Consider the following 21,580-nt stretch of genomic DNA (forward strand, 5'->3'; position numbering starts at 1 on the left):
TGATTACAGAGAGCGTTCATAGATGACTTATGTTGTGCTTGTGAGTATTAGGCAGGGGTAAACTCTGAATCAATTTTTGTCATGGTCTGCATAACAGTAGTTTGTTCTTTGCAGTGAACAAGGAAGAGGTGCTTGAAGAGAGGGGCTTACCACTCAAGGTACACATAGCAACCAACACAGTGCCACCTCCAGAAAGCAGCCATTTCCTGAGCATCTTGACTGAGGCTTTCTGGCATCTGCACCGGCAGCAGCCTCAGAACCCTGCTCTGGCCCCAATCTCCAAACATGGCCTAGTCCATGTTGAAGCCACTGTGAGTTTCTCCTCTTTTTTTCTCATGGCCCGGTTTTGCATGGCCTTAAATTAAATAATGAACAGAGACAGCTGATCAGAAGCACATGCAGCTGATACATTTATCAGGGTGCATACAGGTGCTTGAAACCATTGAAAACCTTTCAAATTGAGAGTAAGCTTTCAAGGCCCTTTAAAGGACTGGAATTATTTCCCCATCAAAACCCTAAAATTTATTGAGCAACACCTCATGCAAAGGGGTTTCAAGATCATCTGATCAGCCTTCTATGGTAGATCAGTGTGAACCCGACAACCTAACAATTTTGAAAACAATGATGTAAACAAATTCGAATGGTTCACATGTGGAGATCGTGAAATCAATATTTGAGGTGAGCTATAGGTAGCACGCTTCACTGCACACCTGATTTTTAGAGCTGTGCGAATAGCAAAATTTTGGGTGCGAAGCGAATTCGAATATTGAAGTGTGAGTGCGAATCGAATCTAATATTTTTCGAATATTTCTCGAATATTTCTAGAACATTTTTCGAATACTTCGAAGTGAAATTGCCGAAAAAAAGTTAGAGAGGATTCCTAAGCATTTTCTTATGAGATAGCAACTTGAAAGTGTTTCTTTTCGCTAGGTTGATGAAGCACTGGTGGGGTGGTGTTTCATAGTTGTTTTATCAAGAATGAGGCAATGTAGAGGCCGAATTGTATTTATGTACATGATTTGGTGCAACCAAAGTGTTGCTGACAACACTTTACACGTGATAGACAAAGATGCCATTTCCTCAGCCTCTCCTCCTCTTTCAACTTCTGTGGAAGCCCAACTGATGTGGCGGACAAGGGTGTGCTCCCTTCAAGTCCGGAGTTCCTAATCTGCCTTGTAGGCGTCGATATACAAGGACATCTGAAATTTTGAATGCTAAAAAGCTTCGGCTTCCAATTTTTCGGACTTCCTGCCCAAATTTCAGGTCCAAACAGCATTAATTGAGCCCTCCACCTCTGCCACATCTTTCATCTCCATGTTGGAACCAGCGTTGTCTTGAGTTGATACATTTGCGACCGTAGCAGAGCTTGAAAGGCAGCTTTGCCGCAATATAGGGGTGTGATGAGGTGAAGCATATTTAAAATTTAGGGACCACTTTCAATCGGACATTGTCTCTTGGCAAAGTTCGACCGTAACAGAGCTTGAAAGGCAACTTTGCCGCAATACCGGTGTGTGATGAGGTGAAGCATATTGAAAATCTAGGGACCACTTCCAATCGGACATTGTCTCTTGGCAAAGTTCGACCGTAACGGAGCTTGAAAGGCAGCTTTGCCGCAATACCGGGATGTAATGAGGTGCAGCATACTGAAAATCTAGGGACCACTTTCAATCGGACGTTGTGTCTTGTCAATGTTCGACCGTAACGGAGCTTGAAAGGCAGCTTTTCCGCAATACCGGAGTGTGATGAGGTGAAGCATTTTGAAAATCTGAAGGGGTCACTTTCAATCGGACGTTGATTGTATTTGTTTTCGGGAAGTTCGAATAGTTCGAATAGTAAAATTCCAGTGCGAATCGAATCGAATAGCAAACACTATTCGAAAAATATTCGAAATTTCGAATATTAGCACACCCCTATAGTGATTTGATTGCTGCTTCACCGCACTACATGCCTGTGTTGTAGTGCAGGGCATTAAGCAAGTTCATCGTTATAGAGTGCAAGTAAAGACCCGGCTTTTATATTTTGATACATACATCTTGCACATCCATGATTTGTGGTATGTAATTCCCCTCAGATTCAATGCTGTGTTTGGCAGCATACACAGTGCTGTTTTGCGAGCATGAATGTTTCCAGTGACGTGGTAAGTGATTGTGGTGCAGTTTTGAAAAGCTCACTTGCAGAGGTGGAACATTAATATAAAAAATGGTGAACAAATTTTATTCATGCATACTACTCTTCTACATATTGACAATAATTCCGTGTACCTGGGTTTACTATATCAGTTCTATAAGAATTCAAAGGCTCTATAAGTGCATGTGCGGAACGGCAAAACCCTTGTAGGAGACAGCAATGTCAATGATTGGTGCAGATTTCTTTGCTCTATTTACACTACCTTTTTTTCGGCCTCATCCTATCATTCATTTCCTTTCCCCATCCATCAGTTTGCCTTCTCCCACATTTTATCTCTTGGCTTATCCTTTAAGGACTTCATGCCAAAATCTCCTGCAGTTCTTTTTGTGGTGCATGAGAGTCAACTTCATTTGACTTGTTGCATTGTTTGTGAAGTACTTCAAAGAGTAAATTGAGAAAACTAGTAAACATCACCCAATACGAGAAAGCCCCAAAAAAGGCTGGGTATTTCCAACGCATTTTTTTTTTTTTTTTGTCTCAATTGCAGTGAAGCTGTATACAGTAAACCCCCATTAAAATGAACTTCTTTAAGGGGGGACACTGCTCTTAAAATTTTTTTCTCATTTCTTGATCGATTTTGATGATACTTGGTGAGTTTATGTACATTTGTGTGCTGATTTTAAATATGCAATTATTTTTCTAGTATAACCGGTAGTTTTTAAAATACAATATTTTTCATGTGCCTTTTGGGGAGGAAGATTTTTTTTTAACAGAGAGAGTTACAAAGTAAATCAGCATATCACAATAACCTGTAATCAGAACTGAGTGCAGTGAAACAAAAACTGATGTTCTAAGCCCATTAGAACAAAAGTTATGGTATGTTGAACATTCACAAAGGAAATTGCAGCTTGAAATTGACGCACTCGTGAATGTTCAACCTATTGTAACGTTTGTTCTAATGGGCTTAGAACATCTGTTTTTGTTTCACTGCACTCAGTTCTGATTACAGGTTATTATGATACGCTGATTTACTTTAACTCTCTTTGTTGAAAAAAAATCTGCCTCCCCAAAAGGCACATGAAATATTTTGTATTTTAGGTACTACTGGTTATACTAGAAAAGTAATTGCATATTTGAAATCAGCACACAAATATACATAAACTCACCAACTATCATCAAAAAATGAGGAAAAAATTTTAAGAGCAGTGTCCCCCCTTAAAGGGGGGGACGAGGGGATCAAATCACAAAAATAGCCAAAAAAATCAGTTTTTGTAAAACAATCGTTTTGGCATTTGTGGTCCCTTATTTACGCAGTAGCTAAACGATTACACTGAAAACACTCTAAGTGCCCATTTTGTAAGTGAGGTTGTTGAAAAAGAAGCCCAAAATCTCGCTAAAACAGCGCCATTCACGGTGTCGTATCTCGTCTTTCCTGCCACCGAGCGCTGCCATCTTGACGTCGTTTCAAAGCTCAAAGTTCTGCCTCTCCGTTTTCACCCTTCTCGCTTACGATCACCACATAGAAAAAGCGCAAAAAAAAAAAATGGAGGGCGTTCTCACGGACCTTGCAGTGTACATGGCGCTCCTATTGGCAGAGCGCACTGTTGAGAGGCGCTTTTCTGTTGGTTGTTGCCACAGCGACAGCCACTGTGTTTACGAGCAGAGTGCTCGCTGCTTGATGACTCTGCGGCCATAAGCACATGAATTGCTTCTGTTCGACAGGTGACGCATGTATGGGAGGCAAAGTGCAAGGCTCTTTAGTTTCGTACGGAGGAAAACGGGGGACCGTATCGCATGGATCGGGCAAGCCAGTGATTAGATTGGGGCGTAACGACTGGGTTGTCGGCACGTCGTGTCATCCCGTGTCAGGACGGTAATAAAGCGACAGAGATGTAAACCATAGTGCTTTATCATCAAAACGCTTACTACTTATCAGATGATGTGTGAGTGCCGCTTTACCGGCTTTACTTCGGAGACGATCTGCCAACGCTTGCTCTTGCGCAGCTCCGCTGAGATCCAAGCTTCGTGCGCGCGCATTCCTGGTCCCGTTTCGATAAAACGGTCATCAAATGTCCCCACTGGAAGAGCGTTCTCGTTTCACTTAGAAAAGTTAATAATGTGAGAAAATGTGTCTGCGGTATAGTTCGGTGCGAAGTCGCCGTCAGCTTCGGACTGCCAAGAAGGCGTTGACTCTGCGGCGCGGGTGCGGTTTATTGTACTAGAAAATGAATTTTTAGGCATTAGTAGTTGACAGGAGTGATCGTAAAGCTTCATTAAACTAATACACCACTATTTAGGTCGCCTGACAACACGTTCCACGACCGCAAAAGTAGCAGTACAGTCCAACATGCCCAATGTTTACATGCAGCCTGGTGCACTTGCGTTCCAGGAGGCTGCACAAAAGCGCCTGCGGTAAATGATGAAGGGTAATAAACTTCCCAAATCGTTCCAAACTAAGAAGTAGACGCCTAAAAGATTGCCTCCTGGCAAGGACACCAATTATTAATGTCTTGGCACACTTAAGCATAGGGTCAACTACAACCAAACCTTTGTTGTCCATTTTCTCAAAAGAGTGTTTTGTTCCTGCCACTTCGCTTGTAGAAAATATAGCACAACTATGGCTAGACCGGTTTTTATGCTGTTTGTTTTATTGTACCCCATAGACTGTGCTGCACTTTAACACAGCCTTGGAATTTTCGCTTAGGTTTTCATTCTTTTCTTATTTCATAATTGCTGCATGGCACGATTAGCTGATACACTGGCATTTGCATGTAATGTTCAGCAGAAAATTATTACGGCTGTCAAAAAAAATCTAAAAGTGTCTTTAAGTACAAACAGTATGTGAGCAAAGATACAAAGTAGTTCCAGCCTCGAATAACAGAGAGCTGAGCTGGTTGGTAAGTATTCATTCTAAAAGGACAGGGCGTGCAAACACGGACACAAGAAAGAAGTCAGGACACCACAAACGCCGACTAACAACTGAAGAGACTGCACAACGGCTGAAAAGAAAGAAGGCACAAAAACTTATCTGCGCATGCCCATGCAACATGCAAACCTATCAATCCGGCACGCGTGGCGGTCTACGTGAAAGATAACTGTTAAGGCATTTGATTTCATCTTTATGCAAGTTAATCGACGGTTGGCTCACGCATGCGCTACCACTACTCTCGATATGCCATGCTTCAATCATCAGGCGCGTTTCTTAATTTCTATGCCGGTACAACACTGTGCATTCATCAAATTTTGGCGTGCACTTACATCTCGACAAAGTAAAGATAGATTAGAAGGCGAGCCTCCTGTTAGCGATCTCTTATGTTCCAGCAATCTCTGGTTGAGGCATGCGCAGATAAGTTTTCGTGCCTTCTTTCTTTTCAGCCGTTGTGCGTCTCTTCAGTTGTTAGTCGGCGTTTGTGGTGTCCTGACTTCTTTCTTGTGTCCGTGTTTGCACGCCCTGTCTTTTTAGAATGTGTGCCAGACTTTCCGCAAGCAAGGAACTTGTGAATTTTTATAAAATAAAAACTAGTAAAGATATCTTTATGGAATTTTTAATTTATCTTTTTAAGGTGATTTGTAGTGTTTGCCAAATTTCATCAACCTAGCTCAAGAAACTAAAACGTTACAAATGATCCCTGCGTCCCCCCCTTAAGACGAATTTTCACTTGCGCCAAACGACATGGGAAGGTTTGTTTGGTTTTCCATACACTCAATGCAAAAAATATGAACCGTCTAACAGGTGTTCTTCTGTTAAGACAAACTTTCGCAGTGACCATTGTAGCCTTGAAGGGGCATTCGGCGACCAAGGGAAAAGCCGAAAAAAAAACACTTGCTGGCAGACTCAAATTTAATTGCGCTGTGGAAGGAGGGAGTGAGATAAGCAGAAAAGAAAGGTCCACGGATAAAACCTGTATATTCCTCACCCTGAACCCGCCAGTGGGGAAGGTGCCGGTTTTATCAGCAAAAAGAGAGAGAGAGAGAGTTGGAAGTTTTACTAAGGGGACCCCCAAGCTACTGCATCCTTTTGTATTCTCCCAGTGTTCTACTGTTCCCCATCCGAGTTCAAAGGAGTACAGAAAAACACAAGATCGCATCCGCCATGAACATAGAAGCGAATGCAAGAGGGGCGGGAAAAAGTGAAACAATAGTGACATTTGCATGTTAAATTCGAGTACAAAACCAAAACTACATCCGCAGCGCTAGCAACAGCCTCCCATCAGAAGGTTCAGATGCATTGTTATCACTGTCATACAATGGCGACCGAGCACATTCAAATGTCAGTTTGTGTAGGACCTGTATGCGTTGTATCTGTTCCCAGTGAAAAGCAAATTGTGATGCACCACTTTCATTATGAACGCGCAAAACTAAGGAAAGTTATTTTGCACGTTAAATATAGCTGCATTGTGTCTTTTTCGTGTGCCCAAAGCCTGTAATCGTGAGTAGTGCAAAGGGAGATCTTAGCTGTACATTGATCAGATATAGTTCCTACCGCCCGAAAATGGGGTATATCTGCTCCTCAAAGACAAGCTTGCAAACTTTCTTAGGCAACTCTATGTATACTGACTTGGTCAAAGTAACGACACGCGATCGTGGTGTATCCAGAAGTAAAATCTTGGAGCCAGCAAAACAGGATCACAGAAGAAAATGAACTGCCAGGAGAATAAACTTCCCATTCTTTAAAGGCAAGTTGTGCTTGTCTCCCTCTCTCTCTTTTTCTAATCGTCAACGTAGGGGCATGTCACAGTTTTATTGTTACAGTATAGTAACAATACATTCATGTACATTTTTACTTTGGACCAGGAAATTGGGTGTGCATTAGATACTTGTAAATACGGTACTTGAAGACATAGCTCTCTATCAAGTTCAGCCAAGTAAATGCTTTTCTCATGTCATTCTTGTCCCATTGTAAGTCTGCTTTATTCAGTGTTTTCAAGTAACTTATTTTGGATGTGCTTGGCCTGTTAGCACGTCTTCTTTTGGGGGCACATCTAGTGATGGGCAAATATTCGGGCGTTTCGAATATTCGAATGAATATTACAGTATTTGAATTCGCTTCGATACGAATTTAGATTATTCAAAAATTTCGAAGTATTCGAAATGAACGAATATATGTATACATTTGACCGCATATAACTCTGTAAAGGTGGTTTCACTGGTGGTTGCGAGCGCTATCTCAAGAGACATAGGGAGACAGCTTGTAAACTTGCTGTGTTCCAAATGCTTGCTTCACGTTTAGAGGACTGACAGCACGAAAACCACTTCAGTCCCTGGAACGGCCGTATTCCGTTAGACCTGCGTTTTGTTGAGTTACCCTAGATCGGATCCAAAAGAGTTAGCTGCTAGCCTTACTTCGTGTAACATTCCAATTTATTGCTCTCACATTCATTGCTTCGCCATTGCAGTGAAAGTGTGAGTTTTGTTTTCCTTCCCCAGCACGCCATTATTGGTGCATGCGGTTTGGCTAGTTGGGTCGCTTTGTAGGCAGGCAACTAGCTTTACTTGAAACTGTTAATGTAAGAACACAAATGGTCAGCTCGAAGCGACAAAGGCAGCAAATATTTTACGGCAGAGACAAGCAGTAACTACGACTAAACTGATTTGATGTTATGGAGCTATTTTAATTCAGTAGGTTTAAAATAAGTTGAAAGCAGTGGGCCAACCAAAAATATGAAGGTTGCTTGAACTAACCGAAAGTTTGAATTATTGCGAGTCTAGTGTAATTTTTTCTTCTGGTACTGTATGACTGCCGTGTAAAATTACTTGCTAACAAAGAAAAATCTGGCTAGATCTTACGTAGAAATGCTCTCGAAAAATACTAATTTGTTAAGCTTAAGTTTTTTGTTACTGAAATTTACTTTGGTTTGACTAAAATCAGCTCTGTGGGGTGACTGTTGCCTTCTGTTTTACTCCACTCTCTGGGAATAGGTGCAAGCCTTGGTTGAGGTGATGTATGCATTTGTGGCCTTGGACATGGAGAATGTTGGCTTGGTGGCAAAGCTGTTTGCCCGTCTGCTGCTCTGTGAGGACATAGTAGTAAGCTTTGCTGCTAAGCAGGCCATCATTCGTGTGCTGCGGCCCAAGACACGGAAGCGAAAAGTTTTCATTCCTCGTACTGCTCAGTGTAGCACACCTGGTAAGTTCATCCATATGGAAAACTGATTTTGGCCCTCAAAATTGAGGAAAACCTTTGTGTAGCCTAACCTTCTATGGAGTGGACTCGGTATCAAGGGATTAGCCCGTTGACACTTCAATAATGCCTGACGTAAGCGTATTCTAAAATGATTTCATTTGTTGATATATATAGTGCAAGAACTGAAATGCTGTTTTCAGTCGGTTTTGAGTGATGTTGTTCAGCATACTTTTGCTATGTGGGCAGCGCGACCCGGACGGATGACTAAAAGAAACCGACACACACGAGCACTGACTGACAACTGTGTGTCCGTTTCTTTTAGTCCTCCGTCCGGGTTGCACTGCCCACATAGCAAAAGTATGTTCAATTGCCAACTCGCCCAGCTTCCCGTTTTAATTCAGTTGTTCAACATTTCTTTTGATGCCCGCATGCACATATGGTAAGACCTTGTTAAATTAAATTCCCTGGCACCACAAAAAATTAGGGGGCTTTCAATTAAGAGAACATATGAAAAATTTGGGCTCAAGGGAACTTTGGACTACAGAAAGTAATCAAACAGTTAGGGCTCCTAGGGCCATGTTTTCTAGCAATACCCAATTCTGATTGCACCACAAAGCCGGGGAAACGATGTTCTTTTCGAGCCACAAGGCAGTGGCACACAGCAATGCTGATGATAGTGATGTGATGCTGGCAACGAAAAAAGACTTGCATACGTTTTTATTTATTATTTCTCAAGACCGCAGCAGTGTCATCAACATTTCGGAATGATTCCGAGTAAAGTTTTTCGACCTCACAATTAGCATGCACAGCAGTTTGATGCAGGAAGATATTGTTTGTCTAAGTGTTTATCGCAAGCTCCTCACTGAAATTGAGGATAACACGCCGAACTGTAAATAACAAATGCTGCACAGCAGTTTGATGCAGGAAGATATTGTTTGTCTAAGTATTTATCGCAAGCTCCTCACTGAAATTGGGGATAACACGCCGAACTGTAAATAACAAATGTTGCACAGCAGTTTGATGCAGGAAGATATTGTTTGTCTAAGTATTTATCGCAAGCTCCTCACTGAAATTGAGGATAACACGCCGAACTGTAAATAACAAATGCTGCACAGCAGTTTGATGCAGGAAGATATTGTTTGTCTAAGTATTTATCGCAAGCTCCTCACTGAAATTGGGGATAACACGCCGAACTGTAAATAACAAATGTTGCACAGCAGTTTGATGCAGGAAGATATTGTTTGTCTAAGTATTTATCGCAAGCTCCTCACTGAAATTGAGGATAACACGCCGAACTGTAAATAACAAATGCTGCACAGCAGTTTGATGCAGGAAGATATTGTTTGTCTAAGTATTTATCGCAAGCTCCTCACTGAAATTGGGGATAACATGCCGAACTGTAAATAACAAATGTTGCACAGCAGTTTGATGCAGGAAGATATTGTTTGTCTAAGTATTTATCGCAAGCTCCTCACTGAAATTGAGGATAACACGCCGAACTGTAAATAACAATGCTGCACAGCAGTTTGATGCAGGAAGATATTGTTTGTCTAAGTATTTATCGCAAGCTCCTCACTGAAATTGGGGATAACACGCCGAACTGTAAATAACAAATGTTGCACAGCAGTTTGATGCAGGAAGATATTGTTTGTCTAAGTATTTATCGCAAGCTCCTCACTGAAATTGAGTATAACACGCCGAACTGTAAATAACAAATGCTGCACAGCAGTTTGATGCAGGAAGATATTGTTTGTCTAAGTATTTATCGCAAGCTCCTCACTGAAATTGAGGATAACACGCCGAACTGTAAATAACAAATGCTGCACAGCAGTTTGATGCAGGAAGATATTGTTTGTCTAAGTATTTATCGCAAGCTCCTCACTGAAATTGAGGATAACATGCCGAACTGTAAATAACAAAGGCCACATACAAACGCAGCGGCAGTAATACTTTGTTGAAAGGCAGAACCATGGGTGCCCTCCCCACTTTAAATCAGTGGGGAAGATCTCACGACCTGGAGAGGAGCTGCAAAACCTACAAGACAGCTTTCCTGCACAACAAAAATTATGCACAATAGTGGTGCCAATTGGAGGGCTGCCCTCCTCCCCTTTGCCCCTATGGCCTCTAGCCTGGCCATGGTGAAAACTAGAAACGCTACACTGTACTTAAAAATTGTAACGAGGATGGCAGGTACTGCCACTGTGCATGATTTTCAGGGGCAAAGCTCCTTAGGGTGTGGGTTGTTCCCTCCTCTGTAGTAGTATGTATGTAGCCAGCTCTAGTTTAATGAATTGCGCACCAGATGGCGTTTCATGTATTTCTTAGAGTTGCTGTTTAAAGATGACAGATGGCACTTGTATAATGCGAAATGGTGTATGTCATTGGATGCCTGTGATCGTAAAAGGCGCTCGCTCTTGGTGCGCCTAGCCATCAGAAACGATCTATTCTGCGATTTGACGCCGTTTCGTAGCATTTGGAGACGATTGGAGAAGGTTGTAATTTTGATTAAACATATAAGCTTTTAGCCATCAGAAACGATCTATTCTGCGATTTGACGACGTTTCATCTCGTTTGGAGGCGATTGGAGGTTGTGAAATTTTCGCTCGGAGTTGCCGGATGGAGGCAGACAAGGCGCTCGCTCTTGGCGCGCTTTTTCTGTTGCTCGGAGTCGCCGGATGGAGGCAGACAAGGTGCTCGCTCTTGGCGCACTTTCTCTTTCGCTCGGGAGCGGACACTTTCGCTGCATTTCACCGATCACAAAGCGGTAATAATGAAGGGACCACGTAAACCAACAGTACAATAAAAATTTGATGTTTAATATATACACGTGTTTCACACTCTTCATATGATGTACTGGGCGAATTTCACGGAAGAGTTTCACGGTTTATCGATGATTTTCTCCGGAGCTTCGCCTCACTCATCATCATTCACCCCGTGGATATGCTGTGATTTTTTGTTGGGCAGGAAAGCTGTCTTGTAAGTTTTGCAACTCGTCTGTTGGGGTTCCTCAAGGCCTGAAAATTTTAGAACAGCTACCCTTTGTTATCATTCTTTTCTTTTCACAGTGGGGTTAGGGCCATCTTTTAGGAGATCTATGGCCGTGCTCGTACAGTCGAGAGGATTGGGCAAAATTCAGGAGTCTTCCAGGCTAATCAGGAGAGCTGGCAGGTATGCGAATGGTCACAGACATGCTGACGCTGCCAAGAGCATGTGACACGCTGCTTATGTGTGACTGCTGTGTTGCGGTGAAGCATGTATTCTCCGCAAGCACGCATTCCAGCTGTCCGCAAGGCGTACCATAAACCATTCTGTTTTCTTTTTTCGCTGCTAGCAATGAGGCCGAGATGCTTCACCTATCAATCAGCATCACTATGTGGCACTTCCTGGTGGTCCCAAAGGGCCGTCGATTCCATAGACTTTTGGTGAAATCAAGATTGGGCATTGCCACATAGCACCCAATATCTTGTAATTAAGGCGCAGCGCATTTAGGTTGTCACCTAATATGACTGTGCAGTACACTTGCTGTCAGTGCATCGAGGTTACTTAGTGGCCGCACCACTCAATTCTGCAACAGCGAGTCACTTTCGTTTTTACAAAGCAACAATCACTTGAAAGCAATCTCGCACAACGCAGCGGTGGTGAAGTTGAGAACAGCAATAGGGTGCGCTTTCGTTGTCGCCCATTAAAAGCGTGCAGTATGCTTGCAATAGCGCTACACCACACGCACAGCCGAGCAGATAGCTGCAGATGCTTACTTGGAAAGGAAATTGTCGGCAGTGATAAGTCATAATGGTGCATTCATCGGCAGCCACCACTTTGCTTTCACTTTCTTCTGATGTTTGTCTGTGGAGGCATCGCCATAATTGAGCAGAAGTCGAAATAATTGATTGAGCGGTCTCTGCAGTAACTGAAAAGACTGAAGACCTTTCACAGCGCATTATGGTGTCGACGAGTTGAGGGGTGCAATTAACTTTTATGTGACAAACAGTTACTGCGCAGTTAATGCTTCTTGCATTTATGGCTTCTTGCATTTCAAGGTACTGTTTGGTTCATAATCGTAGGCAGTCGTAGCTGTAGAGAACAGTGTCAGAGAAGATTGTGTGAAAGCTGACCACCAGGCTTTGTGCTACACCCCCCCCCCCTTTTTTTGCTCATTATCATTCTGCCCCGTAGAAATTCCTAGAAAGTTACGTCACTCGCGGCATTTGAAATCTTCATGCGGTGCTCGCCGATCTAGAATATCTTCGTCACGTTTGAATTGGAGCCAGGCACATGCGGACGAGTGCCTTTGTCATGCTTTGGAAGGCCCCCTCTTCTTCTTTTTTGCTATAGGCACTATATTTTTTACTGCGAACGTGTCTGAGGCGTTGGTTGTAAAAGTAGGACACTTCGAAAAATGTTGGTTATATGTGGATGCAGTTTGAGTGGGTAGCATAGGAAAATCGTAAGTGAACTGAAATATGGTTGTTATGAGTGGGCTCGACTATATCTGGTTGAAGTTTCAATGGGTAGCATTGTAATTGGGCATTTAGATGTGAATTTTAAGCAATTGGTGGCTAGAAGAGCACTAGAAAGATGCTTTTAACTTCATATTTTTTTAGAAGTCATTTGATCTCCTTCTCAACATCTCAACATTAAGTACTTCATTGTCAGACTGGGATAAATGAAACTAGAGCTTCCAGTGTCTCTCGCTGTGCAGGTGAAGTAGCCACTGACCATACAGATGGAGGCAAAGCATCCACATCGGGGGCAACAGGTGTGTCGCAGTCTCTGTCGGGTACTCCACAGCCGCTGGTGTCCATGCCAGGCAGCTCATCATCAACGCTTGGGGGCCTTGAGGTCCAGCCACAGGCTTCCCTGGAATCTCAGGCAGATGTGGAGTCGCATTTTGAGATGCTCGAGAACATGGATGCTGTGGTCCTCTTGGGGGGTGCCGGAGGTGCTGGTGGAGGGGGTGCCTTCCCACCACTGCTGGATATTCCACCTGATGCCGACGATGAAACCATGGTGGAACTGGCCATTGCCCTCAGCCTACAAGTGTGTTACAGTTTGTTTGGCATTGTCGTGTGTTGTGGATTTGTTGCATACCTTTCTTGGCTTTGTGGATTTGCTGCATACCTTTCTTGGCTTTTTCACTATGTTCAGGATCAACCTGGCCAGTCTGAAGACATAAATCTGGGTGCTCTGGGCAGCACTGGAGGGTCACAAGGTCAAAGTCAACGGGCGTCGTCTCTTGAAGGCGGTCACTATTCAGACACTACAGCCTCAGCCGGTGCTAGTGATGATGAAGGAAGCACAGCTGCCACTGATGGCTCCACACTGCGCACATCACCTGCTGAACAGGTTGGAATGGATGCATTAATTGCTTTATACATTGTGCACTTTTACATGAATTACACCAGAACTTCGGCACCGTGGTGGCTGTGTGGTTACGGTGTTTGGTTGCTGAGCCAACAGACGCTGGTTCAATCCTGGCTGTAGCAGTTTCATTTTGATGGAGACGAAACGCTGGAGGCTTATGTACTGTGCAATGTTGGTGCGCATTAAAGAATCTTAGGTGGTCAAGGTCAAATTATCCAGAGTCCTCCCTATGGCATCTCTCATAGCCCAAAGTGCTTTGGGACATTAAACCCCATAAACCACTGCCATCACACCAGAATTTCAAGCGCAAGTATAAAATAGACCGGCAGGTCATACAGTTATTAAGGTTGTGCAGATATTGAATAGTAGCTACAACGGGACAAAGAAAGAAGGGACAGGACAATAGTAGGTTTCAAATTATGTATTGAGTCAGCTCAAGAAAGAGAAGGTTATTTACGGAATTTAACACAGTGTTTCCTGCTTACAAATTCTGCACATTAAACCAGGTACAGCACATGCTCAAAAGTGTACTCTTAGCTTAACAAAAATGTTGCAAACTATTAGCCTTGCTGGTACCTTATTTACTCAACTATAATGCACACTTTTTTAAAGTTTTTTTAGCTTGAAGTCGACCTTTGCGTTACAGGCAAATACTAGCCAAAAAATACCACGATGCATTGAATTTTAATGGAAATCTCCGTGCACGTAAACAGGGTGACTTTTTGTCCCATGACAATACTCATCATCTATGTTGCGTACCTCTCCTTACATTATTGCCGTTCACCCGGTACTTTGAGATCACAAGCTGCGCAGGTGCTATCAGCATGACAGCATTCATGATAGGAAAATGGATAGCTCCTAGTTTTCAAGAAAGGAAACACCAGCTAGCCAGATGACTACGTTCACATCGACAACGTAACTCGACGTCAGTGATTTCGTCATAGGTGCGCAGCCAGCAACCCAGCAAAACTTCCTCCACATGTTGGTCATGTCGGTTGCTTGCAGGCAGCGCGGTGAGAAAGCATTGTCAAGGCACTGATGAGGTAAACAAATATGCAACAGGGGCGACAACGATGACAACGATGCGGCCAAAACTTGTGGGATCTGAGACGTGGTGTGTAATCGCCGCTCTCAGAACACACGGAAGACAGCAGACATGGTTGGTTCAAACGAACATATTCAAGTTTATTACACACTGCTTTTACATTCGGCGAGCTCGCCGGCCGAATCTTATTACAATCTAGTCACTCGCTAAAACAATTACACGCGGACAATGAATACTTGGATAACATAACACACACTCAACAACGTAAGACATGAAATACACCATAACATAAGACATACGACAAGCAATAACCGCGAATGCGGCGTCGCGAGGACGCACAACTCACCACTACGAGGGGCCCCGAGGGAAACGAGCCGCAGTATCGTCCCCCTGCGGGACCCACCGCGGGAGCCGCCGTCCACGCCAGCCGCCAAATCCCAAAAGACTTCCTTTTTCCCGCCTGGCGGCCGCGGCGGCCTCGCTCGCCTCTCTCCGGTGGCGTGGCCGTCGCTTACGCGCAAACCCCAACGCTCGCGAGCCCAGCGCCACTGCCTCCGACGGCCTATCCGCGAGGCGCGCGTGCGCCATGAGGCGCAGGCAACTTTACAGGGGCTGATAGCACCCCCACATCCCCCCAACCTTAATTCAACACATATCCCGAAAAAAAAAAAAACTTGAAACAGACAGCTACACAAGCTCTATGAAAAACAACACATGTGGCCTAAATGTCCCTAAAGAATGTCCGTGCACAGCGACACAGCCGCTGGTCGACACCGCTGCACTGGCTCGACGGCTTGGCCTCAGTCCCGGAACCGCAAAGGCGACGTGACCGTCGGCGCGAGAGAGCGCCGCTCGCAGTGACACGTCCTCCGGTTGTGGGCAACACTCACGAGGGCTCCAGCTTGAAGGCAGCGGCGAAGACGACGTGCAGGGGACAGCCAGCGGCGGGTTACGTCAATCCCGCTACGTACATTCAAAACACTCGACAGAACGATGCCGCAGGACAAAGGGAAGGGAGCCACGGGCACAGCGCCCACATAGAAACGGCTAGCAATGATATCGGCGGTGGCAGACGACAAATTTAAGTGAACCAATGTTGCTTTTCCCAATTTGTGCAAACGCAAGCTAAATTAAACAAGGGAAGCAGAGTGCAACACCTCATCGCCACGATCCAACGGGTTGTGTCCCCCGCGCGACAGGCGGCTCTGCAGAGCCTTAGGCCTAACGAGTCACTCGACAACAACCGGCATCCAAAACGAGCACCCCGCACAGGCGCAGAGGAGGCAGCCGCGAGGAGACATCAGCTCCGTGAGGTGGCCCTACGTGCTCGCTGCACACAGCAGCTTACCGAGCGATCGGCGCCCACCGTCCCGAACGATGTCACGACGCCCCGGCGTCAAGCCGCAATACCAGCAGCAACGACACCCGTGGCCCCTGGCCACCCGGCTACACAAGCCGCGACTCCCAGAGTCAAAGAGACAGAAGAAACTATTTACAGAAACCCGGACCACCTACGGGGCTTCCGTATACTCGCTCGCTTCAGGCTTGCCTACAATCCACGTACTCTATGCCTCGCTCTCCCATGATGCGGACCACATGGCTCGTACCGAAAACTCAACGACGTTCTTAAAAATAAAAATGAACCACTTCCGAACAGAAAAAAAGAACTCTTAGCGTGCCGACGTGTTCAAACATGCCACAACCAATCTCCCCACTTGCGAACAGCAAAAAACATAACACCAGCGGGCCGATAAGTTCAAACATGCCACAACAACCGACCTCCTCGCTCTCAAGAAAGCACGCCGCCAACGGTAGCGATGACAATCCCCCCCTAGGCCTACTCTAACCCGGCTCACACAAAGGATGCCCTGAACCACGAAAACTGTCGTCCGATGCCCCAAAAGCCTCCACGTTGGGCAGCCAGTGTGGGATCTGAGACGTGGTGTGTAATCGCCGCTCTCGGAACACACGGAAGACAGCAGACGCGGTTGGTTCAAACGAACACATTCAAGTTTATTACACACTGCTTTTACATTCGGCGAGCTCGCCGGCCGAATCTTATTACAATCTAGTCACTCGCTAAAACAATTACACGCGGACAATGAATACTTGGATAACATAACACACACTCAACAACGTAAGACATGAAATACACCATAACGTAAGACATACGACAAGCAATAACCGCGAATGCGGCGTCGCGAGGACGCACAACTCACCACTACGAGGGGCCCCGAGGGAAACGAGCCGCGGTATCGTCCCCCTGCGGGACCCACCGCGGGAGCCGCCGTCCACGCCAGCCGCCAAATCCCAAAAGACTTCCTTTTTCCCGCCTGGCGGCCGCGGCGGCCTCGCTCGCCTCTCTCCGGTGGCGTGGCCGTCGCTTACGCGCAAACCCCAACGCTCGCGAGCCCAGCGCCACTGCCTCCGACGGCCTATCCGCGAGGCGCGCGTGCGCCATGAGGCGCAGGCAACTTTACAGGGGCTGATAGCACCCCCACAAACTGCATCAGCAAAAGGGCCAAGGCCCACTTTCATAGTGCAGAGGACCAATCGACAAAATCAGAGCTACGTATAGTTGCCCATGGGCTACATTACGTCACTTCGCAGGAGAAGAGGGCAGGTCAGGCACAGGAGAGGGGTGCAGGAATTGTTTTTGAAAATGTGGCATCCACATGGTGCGCAGTGCTGTGATATTCTCAAAATGTGATTGCCACTGCCTTCTGAATGAATGAGCAAGCTTTTTTGGGAGGTGGGATATAATCAAATAAACGGACTCATGAGTTGACTCACTCAGACTCATATGGAGCCGTGAGTCTTAGTTTGAGTGAGTCCGAGTAAGTAATATTTTGGTGAATTTGAGTTCAAGTGAGTTTGGCTGAGAAAAGTTTTAGTGAGTCTAAGTCCGAGTAAGTCCACTTGAGGAAACTTTCGCTGAGTCTGAGTCCGAGTGTGCTCTAAGGGCAAAATATATTTCATGAGTGAGTCTGAGTGAGCTCCACATTTTTTTGCCGACCTATGGTCATGAATGGCATGATTTATATGCCACAGTGTTGGTGCTGTTGCCGCCGTTTCGTTAACTTGATATTACTAAAATTGGTATGGCGTGACAAGAGTGTGTGACAAACATAAGTGACAGGTCCTATCGTGCAAATCATGACAGGCATGTCATGTACAGCATGATTTACATGACTATCTTGGGGCACTCGCAGCTGTTTAATTAGATGGATATATACCAAAATTGGTACGAGACATTTCTGTATGGCAAACATGAATGACAGGTGGTAACATGAAAATCATGATAGGCATGTCAAACGCCATGACATACATGCCCCGCTCATGGTGCGCTTAGGGCCGTTTCGCTATCTTGACATGTACCAAATTTGGTATTGCATGGCGTGACTCTATGAAGAACATAAATCACAGGTGGTAACATGAAAATTGTGACATGCATGTCATGTATACAGCATGATTTACATGCCACGCTCATGGTGCGCTCACGGCCGTTTCGCTGCTTGATATACACCAAAAGTGGTATTGAGTTACGTGACTATGACAAACATCAATGACAGGTCTTAAGGCACAAATCATAACATGCATGTCATGTACGGCATGATTTACATGACACTGTCTTGGTGTGCTTCCGGCCGTTTTATTAATTGGATATACACCAAAATTAGTGTGGCATGACATGAGTGCCTGACAAACATAAATGACACGCCATGCATTGTATATACCAGAATATAGGTTTCATTATATAAAAGATTGTACATGCATGCATGCATGACAAGCATAGGATATATAGTGAACTAGATGTCGTGACATGAATGACTTCGTTTTCCTCAAAAAGAAACAAGGCGATGTATGCAGCTCTCTGCTGGCTGCTTCGCATTACATTGATTCCCACAGTGCATGGGATCTGCAGCATTTTTTTCTTAGTATTGTCGTGGCCGCGCTTTTCTTGCCTGGATGTATTTGCCTTGGCTGCGTCAATTGTTTTCTGCCGCTTTTCTTGTGTGGGACAATTCTTGCCGAGTGCGGATGACTCCTAAGAGGGCAGTTTGCGCCGATGCAATGAAGAAAGATTAGCTTTCTTGGAGATGCTCGTGTGTTCCTTGCATGTGCGTGTTTGCAGTGTATGCATGACGTTGAGCGGCACCTTTTGCATTGTTGAAAGCGTTGTAAATAGATTCTGTTTGGAAATGTAATTTGTATTTTTTTCGACTCTAAGTGTCACCAGTGTTCTCGGAAACTTGAACTGCACTAACGTATGGTTTCGTTTTGTGGGTCGACCGATACGGTGCATGATATTTGCGACGCAGTTATCCGCCTTTACTTTCCTAAGGCTTTGTGCAGGTACAGTAGAACCTCGTTGATACGTTCCCGCTAAGTACGATTTCCCGGCTCCTACGCTCGAAATCCCAAAAATTATAAATAACCCAATACAGCTGTGTGTAATACGTTCCGGTTAATACGTTCCTGGAAAATACGATCATTCGGCAGCAACGTTCAGCACCGTGGAAAACTGTGGTCTTATGATACGTTTTGTACTCAGAAACTCTCATTCAGGTGTGCAAAAAGGGCCCTCTCGTGTACTTATGAAGCGCGAAGTGGCAGACAGCCGCTGCGCGGCGACGGAAGCTTCTCCGCAGTGCCTTTCCCCTCTCTGTGCTTTCTCTGCTTTGCACAATTGTCCCCTCCGCGTCTCTTCTGAATTGCTTGGCAGGCGGCGACGGTGGCCGTCAGAATCTTCAAACGGCTTGCCGCGGAAACGCACATGCCACCGCCGAATCGCCACCGCTGCACAACACGCCGCGACCTGTAACCATAGCAACGCCGCCACTGTGCCCAGTGAATATGGCCGATAATTTCCCCACAATTTTCTCCCAGAGCGCATTCGTTTTTGGATTGCTCCGGCCGGCGCAATTCCAGTCGACGTTCGTATTTCTCTGGCTGGGCAATTCTGCCTACCAGTGGGTCGTCAGAAGCTGCCAGAAAAGATTTGTTCTGGATGATATCTGGGAGGTTTCTGGCTATCAGATGCCAAAACGAGACGCGCGCTCGCCGCCATCTCTGTGACGACTCGACAGATCGCAGTGCGGGCACTTGGGCACTTCACCTTCGGTTGCCATTACGCCGGACGTTATCTTTTAAAGCCCGTTCCGCCGTGCGAGATGGTGCGATTACGAGTGGCGGCGAACATACCAGCGCTTGTCTCAAGTTAAGACAGAACGCAAACTGATCAGCGCAAGTGTGCGACGTAGTACGCGATAGCCGCGAACAGCTGTCGCTTTCGGGGACGCTTACCACTTTCGCGAGATTTCGCATATCGTGTTGCACTGCGATTGTTACGTGCAGTGCGAAGAGTTGAGCTCGTTAAGCCTTTAGTGGGTGGCAGTTTTCTTCACAGACGGGGCAAGTCACGCGCGATCTTGCGAACGTACATGATCGTATCCCAAATGTGTATGCTCTAGAATATCACTTCTGCTCTTCGGCAAACCTAGCCCCATATTTCCAAGCAGCAATGCAGAAAGAACCGACGCTCATGCAGTGCAAACTTTGGTCTTCTGACATGGCGGTAGCGTATCTTTACGTTTACGCTGGTTGTCCCAAAGTTCGATTTAGCAATAGTCGGGTTGTCTCGGGATTTCAATACACGTGACCACGACGTTATTTTCGGTCAGGACCGGAACTAGCTGGCTGACCTCTGGCTGCCAGCGAGATGTCAGGAGTTCGAAAATCGAAGAGTCCCTCCATGTTTTTTGAGAAATAAATGCTTTTTGCCCTTGCACCTCAATATGGGCTTGTCAGCCTCAATTTTCACTGGATTCGGATCGTACGTTTTCCCGGATCGTATGTTTATTTTCTGCGTTTTTTTTTTTTTTTTTCGGAAACGTATCGAGGTTCTACTGTATTCCATTGAAAAATGTAATTTCTGTCTTCTAAACGTAATGGGCTTACTGTTGTAGGAATTCACGGAAGCTGGAATCGCCATGATGTATTAGCAGTTCGTTTTATGGGTCGATCAATCACGCGCATGCGATGTATTTGGGCAGCGGTTAATTACAAACGGCTAACGTTTGAGAGCGCGTGTTTTTCTACATGAAGTGCATCTGTAGTCACCAGTGTGGCTAATCCCAGTCTCTTGTGAAGCATTGTGTTCTGCTATGATTACTTTTTACTGGGGGTGTGCGAATACTCAAATAGTGAGTGCACGAATCATTTGAATCGCGAATGGTGGATGTAGTATTTGATAGTCAGGATATTCGATGTGGAGACCTGCACAGTGCCACAGGTTGCGTGCACTGGGAATACCCTTATGCTCGAGGTTGCCTAGTGAATGTTTCAGTTCGTTTTTAAAGTAAAAGAAGTGTCCAGCACGAGACTGATGGGCCACCCTGGCTGAGGTAGCGAACATTATCACGTGGTGCGCGGTCCTTGGTCTGTTGCGCAAATTGACCTTATGATAACCCACATGTTCTAAACTTGGAATAACCCTTCTGTATTTTGAAGAAAAACTGGAAAGTAAAATTTTCTGTGCAGTAAGATTGCCACAGAACACAGGTTCACTATCAAACTGAGAACCTCATTGGTATTGAGTAAAACAGAACGTCAATAATTCATTAGCTTCCGGAAAAAAAAAGCATATGAATATAGGCAACAGAAATTCTATAGGTAAAAAATATTTTTCGGAACTTCATATAATAGAACTAAGCTGTATTCAGCACTGGTATGCAAATTTGATGTTTTCTTTAATAAGAATAGACCGTATCATATACCTTGATCTTTATTTAATGATAGGAGACACCCAAACGTGTGCAACACCATGTTGTCACCACAGCAGTATTGCTTTAAAGTATTCCAGTACTATTTGGAATGATGCTTGTCAATCTAAGTGTTCGAAATCTTTTAAAGGGACACTA

The 21,580-nt window shown here is 45.1% G+C and overlaps 1 protein-coding gene across 1 annotated transcript in view; it reads left to right on the forward strand.

The window, feature by feature from the left end:
- Positions 1-21,580, forward strand: part of LOC119400896 (E3 ubiquitin-protein ligase UBR4) — a gene marked incomplete at its 5' end in the record, with an annotated part of 438,348 nt that overhangs the window by 233,900 nt on the left and 182,868 nt on the right. The window contains 4 exon segments of the mRNA XM_037667804.1: positions 115-311; positions 8,047-8,254; positions 12,951-13,288; positions 13,397-13,594. Coding sequence (XP_037523732.1) covers positions 115-311; positions 8,047-8,254; positions 12,951-13,288; positions 13,397-13,594 — 941 coding nt within the window.

The sequence above is a fragment of the Rhipicephalus sanguineus genome, chromosome 1 (genome assembly GCF_013339695.2).
Source record: "Rhipicephalus sanguineus isolate Rsan-2018 chromosome 1, BIME_Rsan_1.4, whole genome shotgun sequence".
Lineage (NCBI taxonomy): Eukaryota > Metazoa > Arthropoda > Arachnida > Ixodida > Ixodidae > Rhipicephalus > Rhipicephalus sanguineus.